At 37.9% G+C, this 18,735-nt stretch overlaps 2 protein-coding genes across 2 annotated transcripts in view; one reads left to right on the top strand and one right to left on the bottom strand.

The window, feature by feature from the left end:
* LOC127419545 (molybdate-anion transporter-like) overlaps window positions 1-18,735 on the top strand; it is a 189,806-nt gene that overhangs the window by 109,355 nt on the left and 61,716 nt on the right. The window lies entirely within an intron of this gene.
* The window catches only part of LOC127419544 (retinoic acid receptor gamma-A-like), a 74,146-nt gene that overhangs the window by 42,516 nt on the left and 12,895 nt on the right, over window positions 1-18,735 (bottom strand). Inside the window, exon 2 of the mRNA XM_051661037.1 lies at window positions 12,600-12,879. Coding sequence (XP_051516997.1) covers window positions 12,600-12,768 — 169 coding nt within the window. The 5' untranslated portion in view covers window positions 12,769-12,879. The remainder of the gene's footprint in view (window positions 1-12,599; window positions 12,880-18,735) is intronic.

Raw genomic sequence — 18,735 nt, 5'->3', positions numbered from 1 at the left:
TATGAGGCTCACATGAGCGACCATGGGCGTTAAATGTGCACTCTGTATTTTTTGTTCATGCTGCACTGGCCGATATAGTAGTCGTCTATTGTATTGTTGTATTGACACCTAGCGGCATGGCTGCTGTTGATGGCAGTTGTTCTTAGTTACTGATGCCATTGTAGATATGCACTATTCACAGTCAGCCATGATTAAATGAATATTGCAGGTTTCATAATATTGATTACCACAAAAAAGTTATTTAAACTTGCCCCACCTTTTCTTAAAAAAAAAAAGAAAAAAAGAAAGAAAGAAAATCAGTGTTAGAGTGAGGCACTTACTATAGAAGTGAAAGGGGTCAATCCATAAACGTTAAAATACTTCAAAAGTATAGCCACTAGTTGTAAACCATAAGTGTGTTAACATAATTTAATCCTTGTACAATTATAAAAAAAGAACCCCGTTCCATCTGTTGGGGTCAATTTGACCCGATACATCAAATGTGTAACCCCAAATTTTTTTTAAAGAAATGTAATAACACTATTTTCAGTATAGTAAAAACACTACAGTATACAATTCAAATAAAACCATTTCAGCCAATTGAAATATTGTCAAAACATCAAAGCATGTCATGCTCTGGGGGTCTCCAGTGACATCTGCTGGAATAAAAATAACAATTACATGAAATGACAACTATGGCCAGTAGATGGCTTCAATGCTCCATGCACTGGCTGATCTCTATAAGCCAACCTTGTAACAAACCTAATTTTTTGATATTATCACAAGTTATGCATTGGATATATACTGTATTTAGACCAGGGGTCCCCAAACTTTTTGCTGCCAGGGCCAGGTCATTCTGCTACGTTTTCAAGGGGGGGCCAGAGTGAGTTTACAGTATTTTTGTCACAGAGATTATTCTTCTGCTTTTATTTCATGGATTAATTTTACAGTTAAAATACATTCACAGAACATACATTTTAATATTGGTAACTTTATTGTATGTATACATTTCTAAGCAACTTCTTTAAGACATATTCACATCTGTTCACTGACATGTATATGTCAAGACATGAAGAGGGGGAAAAAGGTCCAGTCATTTCAACAGAACTTTCATTATGTTTTTCTACTGTAGGCTAACAGTTGTTTTCTCATGTGAGGTTACATGATTTTTTACATACTTTTCAAAAGTATTAAACATTTCTATAGGGGTAAAACTTTTTTTAATGAGAAAAAAATTACTGAGTGCACATTTAAATGGATAGTTCACCCAAAAATTACATTTCTGTAATTATTTACTCATGCTAATGTTTTTCCGTTTGGTCCATAGAACACAAAAAGAGATCTTAGGTATAATGCTAGCCTCAGTCACCATTTACTGTCATTGCATTTTTCCATACAATAAAAGTTAATGGTGACTGAGCCTAACATTTTGCCTAACATCTCTTTTTGTGTTCCACGAAGGAAAGAAATTTAGACGTGTTTAGAACAAAATTAGGGTGAGTAAATGACAGAATTAAAATTTTTGGGTGAACTATCCCTTTAAAACCTGTTCCAAACTCACAGCTCAGAGAGTCTGTTCATGCCATCGCTTGGACATTCATCACTGCGTCCACCTTGAGCACTATCATACACGTGTTCGGCTCTGAAAAGACATGTAATCTCATCCTGACATCTAACTAGTACACACAATACATCTCCCTTTGAGACTGAAAGTGTCACTCGAAGAAGACCAGAGGGGAGAACAGAGCGAGAAGGCAGGCTGTTCCAGTCCTCGCCCCGGCCTCCTCGTGTTTATAACCGTACAAAAAAGAAACAGTGAAACTTTTCATAACTTTATCGAACTTGGCCATCTCTCAAACAGGCCTTCACTCTATCTCTGTGCCTCTCTTTCTCTCTCACTTGGCATGCCAGTGTTCTTGCTTTCTTAGTATTCTCATGACTTTTGACATGAGTTATTCAAAACTGGAACGCACATGTTTTGTAGTTATGATTTTGACTGCTGAAAAGCTGCCCACTCTTCCCCCTTGTTCTGAGGCAACATCCCACTGGACAAGTCCATTAGGAAGCCCCTCCCCATGGGATGCCATGGCAGAATCCTCACACTACACATGCCCAGTCTTGCCTGTTAGAAATTGAGAAGCTCCGCCTCCTCTCAACACAGGCCTCTTTATCTTCATCTGTCATCATTTTAAAATGCCACTCCACTCTTTACCTTTCGATACCGGCCCACTTTTTCACTCACACTCTCTTCCTCATTTCGTCTTCTTGACACACTGTCTCTCACCTCTGCTATAGCCTGTCTCCCTGGAATGGTGGGATCAAGGAAGGAAATCCACATAGGCATGGAGGAGTATAGAAGGGGTATAGGGGAGAAAAGTAATCCAGCGGATTTTATGGATAGAGCGAATGGGGCTGAGTTTCCATTTGTGAACAATTTGCAAAATTCCCAAACTGAGCTCTTAATGACCTGGCAGAGAGAGGCCAGTCCTGACTCTGTCTCCCACTCAGACTGCGGTTACGCCAACTCTCCGGAAAAAAAAAAAAAAACAGACAAATGTGGGAGTCAGCTGTGGCCAAAATATTAACAAAGACTTCATGAATTCCTGTTTACACAAAGGGCTAAAGCCATGCATTGCATATGTGATTACAGCAATGCAGGCACCTTACTGGAGAGTTATAGCCAAAACAATCCAGCATCAATGATGGCCAACAAAGCACTGAAACATTCTGTAAACAGTTTGATGAATAAATCTCCTAGTTCTCATGGACACTTCCATCTTGTATTCGAAATATTACTGGTGGAAAATTTTTAGGTTACATCAGTGGTTCTAAAACTGGTGGGTTGCGACCCAAAATTGGGTTCCAGGTCTGTTCTGATGTGGTCATGGACAGCAGGGAACAAAGGCTAAATGCAAATTATGAAATACAACAAACCATAAAATCATGCATAGTTAGGATAGCAAAATAGATGAGCTTATCAACAAAAAAAGGCAGAGAAAACGCTTCCTGTGTCTTTTGTTGTTGACGTCAAAGACTGTGCATCCAATCAAACTCTATGGTACTTTGGTGCAAATATATCTTAAGATGAGTTCTGTGCCGTGAATTATTGGCTGCCGACCACGAGCATTAAACCAATGAAATTCAGTTTTGTATGATGAACAGTTTTGATACTGAGTCCATTTAGATGCACATTCTTTCACTGTTTATGCAAAATATTGTAAGTCGACAACGTGTGTAGTCATTAAACAGCTTTCCTTTACTGGTGTAAAGTCATAAACGGCTCAAGAATAAACTGAATAAAATGGGTAGAGTTTTGGCCACAGAGAATAACTTTATTATTTAAAATCTAATATAAACACGGTTTTCTTTCTTTGACGGATATTTTAAATTTGCTGATTTTTGGGAGTTATCTGCATATTTTGGTGCATGTAAACTGGCTCATTGTGTCAGGTCACCACTTGCTGTCCAATGTAAAATCTGGGTCCTGAAGTAAAACCAGTTGTGAACCACTGGGCTACATGATAAATACGTATCTGATGAATCCCTATCAACTATCATGGTGAGTTCATCTGCTTCCTGCCAAACCACTTAGTCAAATCATCAAACAACAAAGAAAATGGATTTGCAAATGCACAGGGAGATTATTGAGGTCCTCAGATAACTGATTCATCCACCAGAGCTTCTCAATCTGTTTACAGCTGAATGGTAAGAACTGACGATGAAGGGTGAAGGAGAGGGACCCAGCAGAATAGCCGAGGTGGAGATGAAAGAAGGTGGAATCTTCTAGGAAATGGAGAAGTGTTCAGGCATACGCATTACTCTCATGTAAATCTGATCCCTGTCGCACACAAACTCATGCCAGTTATGGAGAAGTACCAACACTTTGATGGGAAACTTTTGCTGTAAATAAATAATCAGATACAATGCAGTGCTCTGGCCTTTTAAAGCTGAAGTGAGTAATTTCAGCGCCTTTAGCGTCACTACACCGAATTGCAAAAAAAAAAAAGATTTGCCCAAAAAGCATGCCATTGGATGAGCCTATATGGCTTTGCTAGGATGGACAGTTTACTCAAACAAACAGGAATGTTTTGATGGTGCCAAAGAGCCACATTGTTATACTTTTAGGTGAAATCAACCCACAAATTGTTTAGATATACTAGACTCTGCATATTAAGCTGGGATATGAGAAATAATTGTAAAAAAAAAAAAAAAAGACATCAGCTTTTAACACCTACCCATTATTTTCTTCTTTTTATATTTATTTACTTTTTATTGTTATTTTTGGAAGGGAAGAATGATCCTTTTTTCTCTGTGCAATCAATGCTCACTCTGCAATTTGACATCTGCCAGGCCTTTTAAATCACAGTTTGTCATACTCAAGTGCGTCAACAAATATGGTCTCAATTACATAACCGTGCACATATGCACTTTTACAGAACACCATACGGGGTCTCGAGTTGGTAGGGTGTGCATACTTTTATTTGTTTTTTTGTGCGGGTAACACTTTACAATAAGGTTAATTCGTTAATACACTGGGTATCATGAACTAGCAATGAACAAACTCTTCTTACAGCATTTATTAATCTTGGTTAATGTTTAAAAAATATTATTGTTCATTGTTAGTTCATTTTAGCTCATTATGCATTAGCGTAATTGACTGTATATCTGAGGTGATAAAAATGAGAAATTATTAAAAAAGATTAAAACATGTCAAGTTTGTAGAAGTGTAACCTTTGAGTCCATGTTGGTTTCAAATATTTTTTTTACTTTTTTTATATGGCTACCTACATGTTGGCTACACCACATGACTGATTTGGTGGACAAACATTTATCAAATATTAATCATATTTTAAAATAAAATTCTTTCACTGCTTATTTTTTCAAAGAAATAATAATAAAAGATTATTCTACACTACAATTATCAATATTTCTTTTTATACAAGAATTTCAGCTTTTAAAGAGACCTAACCCTAACCCTAACCCTAGATCTGGACAATAAAAAAAAAAACATCACTGACTCATCAACTAATGTTAACATTTACTTGTTTTAACATTTACATTTTAAACCAATTTTAGGTTTAAAATATATGGCATGAAATGAACAGTAACCAATATATGAGATCAAGATTAGAACTACTGTGTAAAATAATGTTGTCATATAAAACCTTATTGTAAAGTGTGTGAGAAAAAGTGACTATACTGATTCACAAAATATTTGCCTATTTTCTGGATGACAAGCTGGAGCAAGCACACAGTTCTTTTTTTATACAATACAAATGCCTTTACACAAGAGATTGGCCCCAGTCACAATAATAAAAACTCATGCTCCCAAGCCAAAAGGAAACTAATATAATTGATACGTGGAGTGGAAGAGAGCGAGAGAGAGAGAGCGAGAGCGAGAGAGAGAGCGAGAGAGAGAGAGACAGCTGCATACAGAGCCGTAGCAGCAGTACTAGATTAGAACCACACGGTCTCAGTCTGGTTCAAGGAAATGGCCGAGCAGCCTTTCAAAACATCCCTCTTGGCAGCTCGAAGCTAGGCCTCCTCTCCTGATTGGTAAAAGGTTTCAGGAGCGTTTGAGGGCTCAGCCGAGATGCTATCACATGGTAAGTGCTGGTAATGGGCTTCAAACTGTTTGTTTGAAGAGCTCCGATAATGACAGGGATCAACTGATAACGGCTTCTACACGCTGGCACGTAAGACTCCCACACAGTGGAGCCTCACGGAGAGCCTCACACACAGTGACCGGCGGCCCCACATGTGTAGCGGCTCTATGAACTCAAAAGTAAAAGCAATGGCAGAGCTCCATTAAAGGCCACTTTAATGGAATTTCCTTCCCATACTAGGCAAGTTAGTCCATCCATCCATCCCTCTCTCTCTCTTTCTGGCAGTATGCGGCAACTGCACGGCTTTGGAGGGTGATTAAACCTGTCAGAATAGTTGCTACCTAACCAAAACAGGCCAAAGCATTACTATCTTCACTGGGACATTATAAACACTGGTCTAAGGATACATGCAGCATTAACATGCAGAAACCCACACATTCACTAACACTTAAAGACAGGAGGGGGGGGGGGCTTGGTACATCAGGCCTTTACGAGCAGGGAATTTTTGCAGTCTAGCCGACAGACAGCTCTGACAACAATGAAGAGGCCTGTTAAACCAACTCCTGAAAAAAAAGCAAAAACAGCACTGGGCCGATGCTCGACTGCCTTTGTTTTCACTACTCTGAGAGCCAGCGATGAGAATGGCTCAGTAAAACAACTTGTGACATGCCTGTCGAAAAAGAATGTCAAACGCCGTCACCAAAAGCAAATGAGGGCTTCGGTGGTCTTGACTCTCATCCAATTACTGAAAGCGCTTTGGGCCCGATGTGCCTTTGGGATATGCAAAAGGCCAGAACCAGGCAGAAATCATTTCTAGTTCAGAAATAAGTTTATATTTTAATACGACTATTTTTATTTTAATAGTTTACTTTGCTAATTTAGCGTGATTAATAATTGAAATAATGCAATAAAAAATTAACACAATTAATCACCATTGACTTGATTTTATAATGAGCAGACAGTATAGTAGGGCTGCAACTAACGATTATTTTGATAATCGATTAATCTAATGATTATTAGAATGATTATTCGACTATTTGGCGATTATTGCAACAATTAATCATTAGCTCTTAACCGATTATTCAGCTTGTGCCTGACTTAAAAGGTTGTATTAAACATGCTTGCTAACAATAAATCTGACAAAATCATCTTTTAAAATACCTCTAAAATACCTCTGAATTAAAGGGGGAAACATTTATTTTTATTATTAAGTTTAATTCAGTAAAGAGATTCACTGCGTTTTTGTCTTGTTTTCCATTTAAAATTGTCTAAAAATCCTTAAAACAAGATACATTTACTTGAGAAGCAACATGTAAGATATTTAGATTTGCTTTAAGAGAATGTATCTTGTATATAAGTGTATTTTTTTATTTGGTTATACTTCTGCATGTGCAGTAAAGACAAAATGTACTTATATTCAAGATCTATCCTCTAAAAGCAAGTCTAAATATCTTATATGCTGCTTCTCAGATGAATGCATCTTTTTTAAAGGATTTTCAGATATTTTAAAATATTTGTATTTTTAATATTATATTCAACATTCTCAGATAACAATTTCTTCTTCTGCAGTATAGCTGCTAAAGAAAATGCAAGTTTTTTTTAAAGGAGTTTTAGATATTTATATTGTAAAACAAGCCAAAACAAAAACAAATCAAAAACGTATTTTGTTGCAGTGTATGTTGGGGTGAAGACTTCCTCTCTCACATTTCTGTTCACTTCAATCTATCTTTAACTCACAAAAAAAAAAAAAAAAAACTCTCTCTTATTAATAAAGCTGCTTATTGCCAATTTTCTTCATGATAAGAAACACACAGTGACATATATTATGATCCAATAAATCGTGAGCCATCACGTTATAATCTAGCTGCAGCAAGCGTGCCTGGTCGAGGGATGAGCGTCACCGTGACAGAGTGTGCATCAGCCGTGTGCAGTTTCAATCTCTCTCCCTTAGATCGGGACACTTTACGCAACTCATAGAAGAGGAATGCCTCCACAACAAGAGTTCTGTATTTACTTATTTTGTATTTTTGCATTATAATTCCCTCATACTTTACGATCTACATCACCTGAAGCTGTTTGGAAAGTTTAGAGTGCATCTGGACAGTGAGCTGTGTAATTCTTCCTCTCCTCAGTCAGGCGCGAACTGCAGTGCTGCTCTCATGCGTCATCATTATAGTTTAATGTGATCTCATGTAACATTACATGAGATAAAATGACTATTCAACAATGAAAATTTCACCAGTAAAGTTTTTATTGTCGACATTGTCGATAATGTTAACTAAATGTTTCAGCCCTACAGCACAGAATGAGTAAATGAGCCACTCACACAGGACATGTTCTTGCATTCAGAAACAGCTAGATGGAGTGCAATCACATATATAGAGTGCAATAATGCACATCCACTTTTTCAGCCATCTTGGTTCTGGAAGTATTTTTCCACTTCATTTTTTTCCATAGGGATTTAATAAAATCCTTCATAAAAGAGTTCTAAGCTATAAACTAAACCAACCAGCTCCTAGGTGAATCACAACATAAACTTTGAAACAACATTTGAAGCAAAAACAATGGAAAACTAGAACTACTGATTTTAAGCTGTTTGAATATAAGTATAAAAACAATACATGTGCAATATTCCAATATGTAGTAATATATAAGCAGATTGAGACTGTTCTCTGATTGGCGGATCTGTCTCTGCAGGATCATGGGTAGTATTCATGCGAATATTTTGAAGTGTGTTTTTCCACAAAGGCAATTATGTTTTTGGTTAAGTGCATATGCATGGTGAAGTATGTTTCTCATTTCCATGAGTGGCAGACAAAGAGGGCTTGTTTGTTGTGTGTCCGTCAGTGTGTGTTTTTACAGCGGGGTGTGTTCTTGGATTCCACCGCACTAGGACGTCATCCCCAGGTGCTTCCATCAACCCTACCTCTCTCTCTCTCTCTCGCTCTCTCTCTCTTTCCGTCTCTCTCTTTTTGAGTAAATACCTATTGGATTAGGTGGGCGCTGTGGAGGGGTGGGTACTGACTGACTTCTAAAAGGCCAGAGTGTTGTTCAGACTTGCCGAGGAGAAAAAGAGGCACATCAGGAGAAGGTGAGGAGTGTGTATTAGTGCATATGTGTTTTGAAAAGACATTTCATAGTCTTCTGCTTTGTTGTTGCCATCCAAACCCATAACAGATTCCCCCCTCAGGCCTTAGATGAGATTTCAGATGTCTGTGGCTTACCTTTTCTCTTAAGCTACTGTCTAAACAAGAAAAGTCCACAGCCTACAAGAACCATCTCATAAACACACACATTCTTACAACACACTCTGAATCTAAACTGCCTGAGGATGTGATTTAATTAATATAATCTTGTTGAAACAGATATTTTTTTTTACTTAATATGAAACTATTAATGCAACAAAAAGAACTTACGTAGAAATAAAATAGTTGTTTCGTGGGAGCTCTTTCCCTTTTACACCACCATCTCTTGTTGGTCTACCTTCTCTCTCTCGCATACACATACATACCCAGTCTGTACTCTGTAGTAAGATGTAAAACAGCGCCCCCTATGACACTACAGCAAACCAGCTAGACATTTTTTTTTCTGCAGTGTTCAAAAAATACCCCTAAGAATTACAATTATTTATCAGAGAACATAGCTAGAGAAACTTTAAAAAGTGAAGATCATTACAGTTGCAGGGCACATTAAATAAATATTAAAGTGTCAGCTCTCGTTTTATTTATTTAAAAGATCGTTCTCTATTTTTCTCACCCATTCACAGCAAAACAAATGAACAAACAAGCATTCTTACGGCTATGATCGGAATAGCATACCACCATACTACTCTACTAACAAACTACATTTGCCAAAATGTGCAGTAAACAACAGAGGACACTGTGCTGAATACTTTATACCACAATGTAATGCGATCAACTTGCAAGGAATACCGGAAGCGATTTTTTAAATATTTAAAGGGGCCATGAAATGCTCTTTTTTATACTTTTATTATCTTCCCTGTGGTTCACTGATAATGCTAGTAAAGTTTGTTTTTTTTTGCATTAAAACAGTCATAGTTTAGTAATATATGATCATTTTCCACCCTGTCTCAGGCCCTGTCTTAATGCTCGGTTTTGGCCTCAGCTCCTCCTTTAAATGTCAACGCAAATGCCCACTGTTCTGATTGGCTAACATCGTGCAGTCCCTCAAATTCAGACATTTTTGAAACTCAGTCGGAAGAGAATGAACAAATTTCAAAAGACCACAACATTTATAAAACTAAATTTCAGGATTTACACATAACGCGCATCCAACAAATTGCATCTGAATTTATAGAACTGTTCCTATCAAGCACAACTGTTAACACTCACACCCTGTCTACACCGGACGCAAGAGGTGCATCGTGTGCAATAGAACCCATTGTAATCATTGATGCTGTCTACCATGGAAGCATCCGTTGCGGCGTGTCGCATCGCGCTGACAGTAAACAGATGTCCTAATACATTTTGTGCTGCACGCACTGGCGCTACTACTGCCAACAACACAAATAAACGGTTTAGAAAGTTTGTCGACGCGCCCGGTGTAGACAGCCTTAAGCCGTTGCGTCATGTCGCGTTAGCGGATGCGCCCGCTGTAAACAGTGTGTCAGCACCATAAACTATCAAACAGTCATGACAGTAGAAATATTCAAATACACATACATACACAGTCTGTACTCTGTAGTAAGATGTAAAACAGCAGCCCCTATGACACTACAGCAAGCCAGCTAGACATTGTTTTCTGCAGTGTTGAAAAATACCACTAAGAATTGTAACTTTTTACAGAGAACATGGCTAGAGAAACGGAACTGTTTACTTACGTTTTTGATCCAGTCCAAGTGATTTAACTTCCCCATCATTCAATAACAATTCCTTAGCAAAGCTTGAATCGTTTTTTGACTGGTACACAAGCAATCACGCTGATACGAGTCGACAAAACATGCAATCCAAGCTTAAATACACTGGACTATGTGTGTGCATCATGTGGATGTGTCTTCAAAGCACAATGAAGGCGCACACATCCAGTTTCCAATATCATCCTGCACTGAAATGCACATCGCTGGAAACACATCAAAACACATCAAAACTGTCAAAGACGTCCAATTAGTGCGTGTTTACATATAACAACAATTAAAAATAGCGCAGATGGGCGGTGTTTAGGAATAGTTAGGCCACACTAGGCCTGTTTGTCCTGCTCTCTCTCTCTGAGTATGAACTGTGCCCCCATTGGGTGCTAAATGTAAAGTAGGCTTTGATGTCATTGCTGTAGAGATGGTCATGAATTAATGAGTACCCTTTGTGACATCAAAAGTAGAGAACAAGGCGTTTTGGCAGCTTGGTTTCAATAAATGCTTTTATTGCACTGGGGATTAAGTTTTGAGTTCTGAAATTCACAGTATATTTTTATAGTAGAAAGTAGGGTTGTCACGACACCATAATCATATCTTACGATGCTATACCAGTTAAAGTATCACAATACCAAGAGTATCACGATACCACACGATAGTGTTACTTCTTAACACAGTTTGTCATAGCACAGGTGGTTCTTAGAAACTAGCCATTCCACTTGTTGCTCTGGAAGTGGTGAAAATAACTGATGTATGAACAGGGAGAAGGCTCAAGTGGACTAACTTGTTACCCAATACATTCTTAGTTTGATGTAAAAAAAAAAAGAAAAAAATCTTTGCTGCATTAAAAAAAAACTTTAAACTTTTATTCCATTATTTCTGTGATTATTTGAATGTTGGTAACATCAAAATAAAGATATTGTAACATTGAAAAGACTTTTGAGCAGCTGTTTCATTATTAAAACTGCTTCAGCCCCTCTCTCCTGGTAAACAGCAGCATGAGTGCAGGTTACACACACACACACCGGTTTGATCGCATGGCTCAGGGACGTGATCTAATCATATTTGCAAACTTAGCAAAGTTAATGCCACCATGCATTTGTAATTAAAAAAATAAAAATAAACGAGTGCAACATTAGATTTTTCAGGGAAACAGAAAAACAGTAAATGTTAAAATAAAGCATTTAGGTTAAATGAAGCGGCACTAACCCGTGTGTATTCTACAGAGGCAGTGGGATGTGTCTGAAGGTGTATATTGAAGTATATTGAAGTTTCCCCATTTGGCTTGAAATCTCTGTCGACATTTATGGCAGATGGGTTTTCCCGGTCTCATCAGGCAAAACCCATAATAATTCAAAATCTCGCTACATAAATTGCTTCTCACTCTCCAAAGTTTTATTTAAATCCATATTATCCATTAGGAGACATGACCACCAAATTAACACATTGGGATTCAGGCATGTGTGTTTGAAGCATGGGAAAACCACACATTGAAAAATAAACAATACCATAGAAGGAGCAAATTCAAAACAGTATTTTGCACTCTTAAAGGGCCGAGCAAATATTGCAGACATGGGTCTGCTTCAAATGAAGATTTTAGCAAAAATAAAATGCACTACCGCACATACAACATGACTTACGGTACTACCGTATTGACGGTACTACCGTTTAAAAAATACTGTGGCACCGCCAGTATTTTGAAGCTTTAGTATCGCAATACTACCGTAGCACCGTGCTACCCTGCAACCCTAGTAGAAAGACCTCTTATTTGTCAAAATATCAAGGAAAATTTGATTCCTCATGACATGACCCCTTTAAAAACATGTATTATTTGATTGGACTGCCAAAAAATAAGACATGTTAACAAAAAATGTGGTTAAAATGGCAAAATAAGAATAAAATAATATTTATTTCTGAGATGATTACACGCTGAGTTCCACATACAACAAGGTGAGGTCATGTGACGTGACAACAATGTAGCATATTTTATTTGAAACGTAATGTGTCCTGTTTTACTTTTTTATTTTTTAATCAGTATAAGTATATAATGTATACTTCAAAGTATTTCATAAGCGGTAAGCTAGTATTTTATTCCAAACATAGCCTCTGACTGTGGTAGACTAATGCAGATAAGTTAAAACACTCACACAATGCTGCCATCTCTTTGGGAAGATCTGCTCCGAAACGTCCAAACAGGCTGCTATTGGCCAGCAGGTCGAAGGGGGGGTGGCTCCGCATGGAATTGAAGGCAAAGGGGTAGACTGCAGGTGGGAAACCAGTCATGTGACCCACCTGCCGTTCCCGGTTGGTTGCCATGGTGATGGTTGGTTGCCAAAGGCTGGTTGGGCCTGTCTTTCGCTCCAATGGCCTATGGGATGGTCTCAGCCAGAGTCACAGTTCAGCATTCAGTTCTTTGAAAGGACAAACCTTTAGGAGAAAAAAAATAACAAATTAAGAATATGAACAAAGAATAATCAATGATAAAACACGTGTGTCCATATACTCTGTAAACATCAAGACTGCCCTATAGATGGGCTAATGGTGCAGAAATTATAGACTTCAGCTTTCGTGCACTCATTACATTTTATGTTGCGTTGATCGATATGGCAGTCGTCTTGGAATTCATACTGACCCCTTTCGGCGTGTATGCTGCATCACGAAAAACAAAAGTTTTCAGTTATTATTGGTTTTCAGTATTGTATTTTCCCCATTTATTTCTTCCATAGGAATTTCATAAAATGTTTCATACAAGAATTATGTGTTTCATACAACAAACCAGCAGCAAGTTGAAGATAACACTCATGTGTTTTAAGAGGGGGTGGAGTCTGAGGCAAAATTATGGGGTGATATGTAAAAAAAAAGGGAGCAAAAAAAGAAATAAAAGGGAGGGAATATAAGAGTGGTTAGGAAAAAGTTAGGTTGAGGGGGTAGAGAGAAAGAAACAGAGAGAGAGCCCTTGTCTCCACAGTTTTGAAAGGTGTCCAGACTTTTGTGGTGTTTCCAGGCGATTCCATATGATTTAAATCACCCAAACTCCACAAGAAAGAGCCTCTCTGTTTTTACTGCCAGTCTCCCAGCCCTGCGCGGCTACATTCAGCCTCTCTCCCCATAGGCCTGAGGCCCCGACACAGGCTCCACTGATGAAAATGAGAGACAGAAACCAAAAGCTGAAGTGTGTAATTTTTTCAGCATTAAAATACATCTATCCCAGCTTAATAAGAAGAAACAACTATAAGTAAGCCATATGTACCGTAGGCTGATTTCACTAAAAAGTATACATATACTCTGTGGTGCTATCAAAACATTGCTTTGTTCGTATGAGCATCCCGACCAGCCCGACCAGCCCGACACAACAACACTGGCTCAACTAATGGCAAGAGTTTGGGATATGACACTATAATGGTACGGAAATTACACACTTTACCTTTAAAGATGAAGAGTGATTGTTTGTCCGAAGTTTTCTGTATCTTTTCCATAATGTTTCTATTCAGTTTCTCTCTCTCACACACACACATTTTCTCCCTTTCATCTCTCCTTCTGTCACTACCTCCTTTCGGTTTTACTTTTCAGTGATCAACAAGGTTGAAATTGAGGTTACCCACATTGTTGGTGAAACCGGACACATCACAATCATGGAAAACAGTCAATTCAAATCTCACTCCATGCCTGAAAGACCCAGCCTCTCATACACACACATACACAACCAGTCAGAGGTTTGGACACAATTAAGTGAATTCATGTTCTGACCTTTTGATCTAAAGACTTATGCTTAAAGGCTTGAAATGAGTTTTGTAGACAAATATAAATTACATTTGCAATTGTTTCCAAAAAGAGATATTTTTACATATTGAAAATTAAGCCTATTTTAAAGCAGAAGTATGTAACTTTTTCAGTATTAAAATATTTAACAGTATTAAAAACCCAGCTTAATATGCAGAGACAACTACAAGTAATTTAGAGATTCAATTTCTCAAAAACTGTAAACGCTTTGTCTCTGTGGCACTATAAAATTACTGTGTTTGTTTAGAGTGACACGCTTAGACCCGACCCACCAACGTTACTCAACCAATGGCATAAGTTGGGGCTGGGACTATCTGACAGTTTGAACAACAGCAGAGGAGGGGTGTATTCGGAGAGCTGTTTTGAAAAAAACATTTATTTTGTCAATTATGTTCAGTCACAGAAATTACATCAGCTTTAAGGCAATTTAGATTATTTTCATTGTGTGACATTATTTGCATGACAGTTATGCATATTTTACCTGCGAAATTCTCATTACTGCAATGCCAAAAAATAGTCACTATGATATTATCATTAAAGTGTTAGTTCACCCAAAAATCATAGATGTGTATGACTTTCTTTCATCTGCTGAACTCAAATGAAGATTTTTAGAAGAATATTTCAGCTCTGTAGGTCCACACAATGCAAGTGAATGTGTGCCAAAATTTTGAAGCTCCAAAATCCACATAAGGGCAACATAAAAGTACTCTTCTGAAGCGATATGATAGGTGTGGGTGAGAAACAGATCAATATTTAAGTAATTTTTCCTTCACTTTCTCCTGCTTCTGTTTTTGGTGATTCACAGTCTTCATGCATTTCGCCCCCTACTGGGCAGGGAGGAGAATATATGACAAAAAATGACTTAAATATTGATCTGTTTCTCACCCACACCTATCATTTCATGTCTGAACACATGTATTAGCCACTGGAGTCTTATGGATTACTTATATGCTCTCTTTGTTTGGATTTTGGTGCTTCAAAATTTTGGCACCCATTCACTTGCATTGTATGGGCCTACAGAGCTGAAATATTCTTCTAAAAATCTTAATTTGTGTTCTGCAGAAGACAGAAAATCCTACACATCTGAGATGCCAGGAGGGTGAGTAAATTATTGAGATTTTTCATCTTTGGGTGAACTATCCCTTCAACGCAATGTGAAAAACATATTTTAATTGATATTGTAAAGTAATTGTACATAGTACTTCCTTGGTTCTGCCTTTCATTGTCGCTGATTTAAATTTAAAAAGAATTGTACAATAGTATCTTTTTGACTGTAATACAGTTAAAAAAATATATTAATGTGTTAAAAGGTGCTTAAGTGTCTTGAAAATAATGTCACAATGAAAAACAATTGTAATGGTCCGAAATGCAGGGTTAATGCAGGAACTCTTGCAATAGTGTGGCTATACTTTGAAGAAGTTAAAATATAAGATTTAACTTGTTTATGCTCACTACATAATTCCCATACTTCCTTTTGTGTTATTTCATAGTTTTGATGACTTTACCACTATTCTAAAACGAAGAAAATAGAAATAATAAAGAATAAGTAGGTGTGTTCAAACATTTTTCATGTAGTGTATGTACTACAGTATATGCATTGTCTCTCTAGATGTCAGGCTTTCCAATAAGACAGAATCCCTCTTCATGACTTCAGTGTCCGTTTTTTTTTTTTTTTTTTTTTTGTTCCCCTTTCCCTTGAGTGATTTTATGAGTGGGTGGTGCTAGCGGCTTGTTGTTTAAATGTGGTTTTTGAAAAATGAGCTGAGCTAAAGAATCTAGCGTTTTTGGAAGCACTGTGGTTTGTGAATAAGGGCTATAAGCAAAGGAAAAATTCTGCTCATGAACTCGGCATAAACACACTTCGAGTGGAGAAAAAAGGAGGCAGATTCAGTAATGGAGTCATGGCACTGGGGGGCACTAGGGGGGCGGCTCTCTGGCCAGGAAAGAAGCTTGGGTTTTCCAAGACATACATTCAAATGGTTTCTTTCTCACTGTCGCATTAAATACTCACACCTGAACACATACTGGAAAACTGTGCTTTCGCTCCATAACAAATGCACACTGGTTTACTGTAATCCACACAACTAAGCCCTGAAAAATCTCTTTCCAAGTCATACACACACATAAATGAGAATCTTTTATAAGAATCTAATGCATTAAAAATGCTAAAACAAATATTTTTCTCTACCAGTGTGCCCCTTTCTTCCATGGCTCCAGTATACACATCTGTCCAACACATACACACACATACTAAACACACTCTCCCTTCCAGTTTCTCTCTGGTTCTGTTTCTTTCAGCAGAGCCAGTTAATTACAGCCTATTGCTGCAGGCAGCTTCAAACCACCACTAATTTAGAGTTCCATTACAGTAAACTCTTCCACATGTGCATCCAATCTCAGTTGGCCACGTCTAAGGAAGGAGCTCTGCAGATAGGCACATGCCCCTAACCAGCCACAACAAGGCCTTGCCATCTCCCCCCTCCCTCCCTCTCTTCACTGGATCTGGTTTTCATCTGCGTCTATGTGCCCTCGAACCCATCCCTGCCCACATTGCCCCCTCCCCTCCCCAAACCCCACTCCTGCTTCAGCTCCATCCGTGACCCCTCAGAGCTGTTCCATATGTAACAGATATCATTTAAAGCTCACCATTCAAAACCACACATTGGCGTAGTCAACGTGTTTACCCCAGAGACCGAAGCGCTATAGAATAAATTATTCGAAATTGTGGAGGAGGGCAGCCATCCACACTTAAAGGGGACATATAATGCCTCTTTTTACATGATGTAATATAAGTCTCAGGTGTCCCCAGAATGTGTCTGTCAAGTTTCAGCTCAAAATACCTCACAGATCGTTTATTCTACCATGCCTTTATACCTCTGTTTTGTAGCCCTGTTCCAAATGGGCTGTTTTAGTGTCTGTAGCTTTAAATGCAAAGGAGCTGCTGCTCCCCACACCCCTTTCTGGAAGTGGGCTGTGCCTTTCCTGCTGGTGCCATGGATACCCTGGCAACAACAATGCAGAAGAACCAATATGGCTGCTACTAAAAACACCGGAGTTCAGCCGTACATGTTTGAACCTGAGTTGGACCCTGAACAAGGAGAGACTCCGGCAGAAATCACAATAATAAGAATGCGCCAGGATGTTTCGGAATGGTTAGTTGACTAATTTGTGTAACTTTTGTAGGGTTATTTCGGCTCTTGCAGCCAACAACAGAACATTTGGTGTGTTTACCTCGTAGCTGGGACATTCTCGAGTTAGCATAAGTGGCTCTAGCGAGGAGATAAATATGGCAGACTGTGCGCTGCTTGCTCAGGTTTTAATGAGGACGGATCTAAGCTACTCAGGCAGATCTCTTCGCCAGCCGTGGGCAGTACCTTTCCCCTTTTGACGTCAAAAGGGGCTGCAAACCTGAAAGGCTCGTTCGGAGACACTGATTTTATTGATGGGGAAAGGAAAGAAACGAGGGGATGGTCTTTTACCATATTTTCTGGTTGTCTACACACACTGGGGACACATAATTATGTTCAAAAAAATTGAAAAAGTGGATTTTGCATAATATGTCCCTTTTAAGATAAATTCACTATTTGTTGAACTAAAATAGTTAATGGCTATTAAACTAAAAACAGTCTCAGAATCACCCTGTCTATTACTCAAGGCCAGGAACTGCTTGTTGTATATCCACCAGGCATTTCAACCGACCTTAATTTACTTTGAAATACTTCATTTCCAATGTTGTATATTCATGGGATAAAATATAATCAGATATTATTATGTCGTGAAACAGCCAAAATAATTATCAAAATTATCATCAAAATAATTATAAAAAATAATTATCAAAATAATGAAGATAAAATAAGATAATCTTCAAGCTTTCTTCGGTTTTTTTGTTCAGATTAAGATTAAGATTAAAATTAAGATTAAGGTAATAAAGATGATTTAATATTACGATAATTCATCCCAGGGATGATTCAAATAATGATTATGATTGTGATTGTTGATTGCTGGGCAGAAAATAAGGTGTTACAGCATCAAGAAAAAACTGGGTCGGAAAAACTGCTGGAATACTGTAAATACAGCATTAAATAAGTTAATATTAAATTTCATCTAGTTTCTTTCAGATTAAGATTAAAATTAAGTGTAATATGATTAAGATTATGATGGTGATTATTGATCACTAGATTGGAAACCAAGTGTTATAGCAATGAGAAAAGAAGGGTAGGAAAAAGAACTGGAATGCATATGGCATAAAACAAAGTATATCAATAAAATAGTGCATTGGAAAAACAACATCATCCTCTCGCCATTTTAGAATTTGCCTTGCTTGGTGCGTGGGGGGGGGGGGGGAAGAGAGAGCAGAAAAATAGTGGAAAAGGAGGACAAAAAAAGGAGCAGGGGAAAATCCAAATCTCATACAGCCATTTGAAAAAGTGAACTGATTGAAAAGGGATCTATGTGTTCCTAGAATTTTCCCAAACACAATAATGAATTAATAAAACACTTGGC

This window comes from Myxocyprinus asiaticus, chromosome 28 (genome assembly GCF_019703515.2).
Source record: "Myxocyprinus asiaticus isolate MX2 ecotype Aquarium Trade chromosome 28, UBuf_Myxa_2, whole genome shotgun sequence".
In the NCBI taxonomy this organism is placed as follows: domain Eukaryota; kingdom Metazoa; phylum Chordata; class Actinopteri; order Cypriniformes; family Catostomidae; genus Myxocyprinus; species Myxocyprinus asiaticus.
Note: the sequence above shows the minus strand (reverse complement) of the source record. Positions and strands in the feature narration are given on the sequence as shown.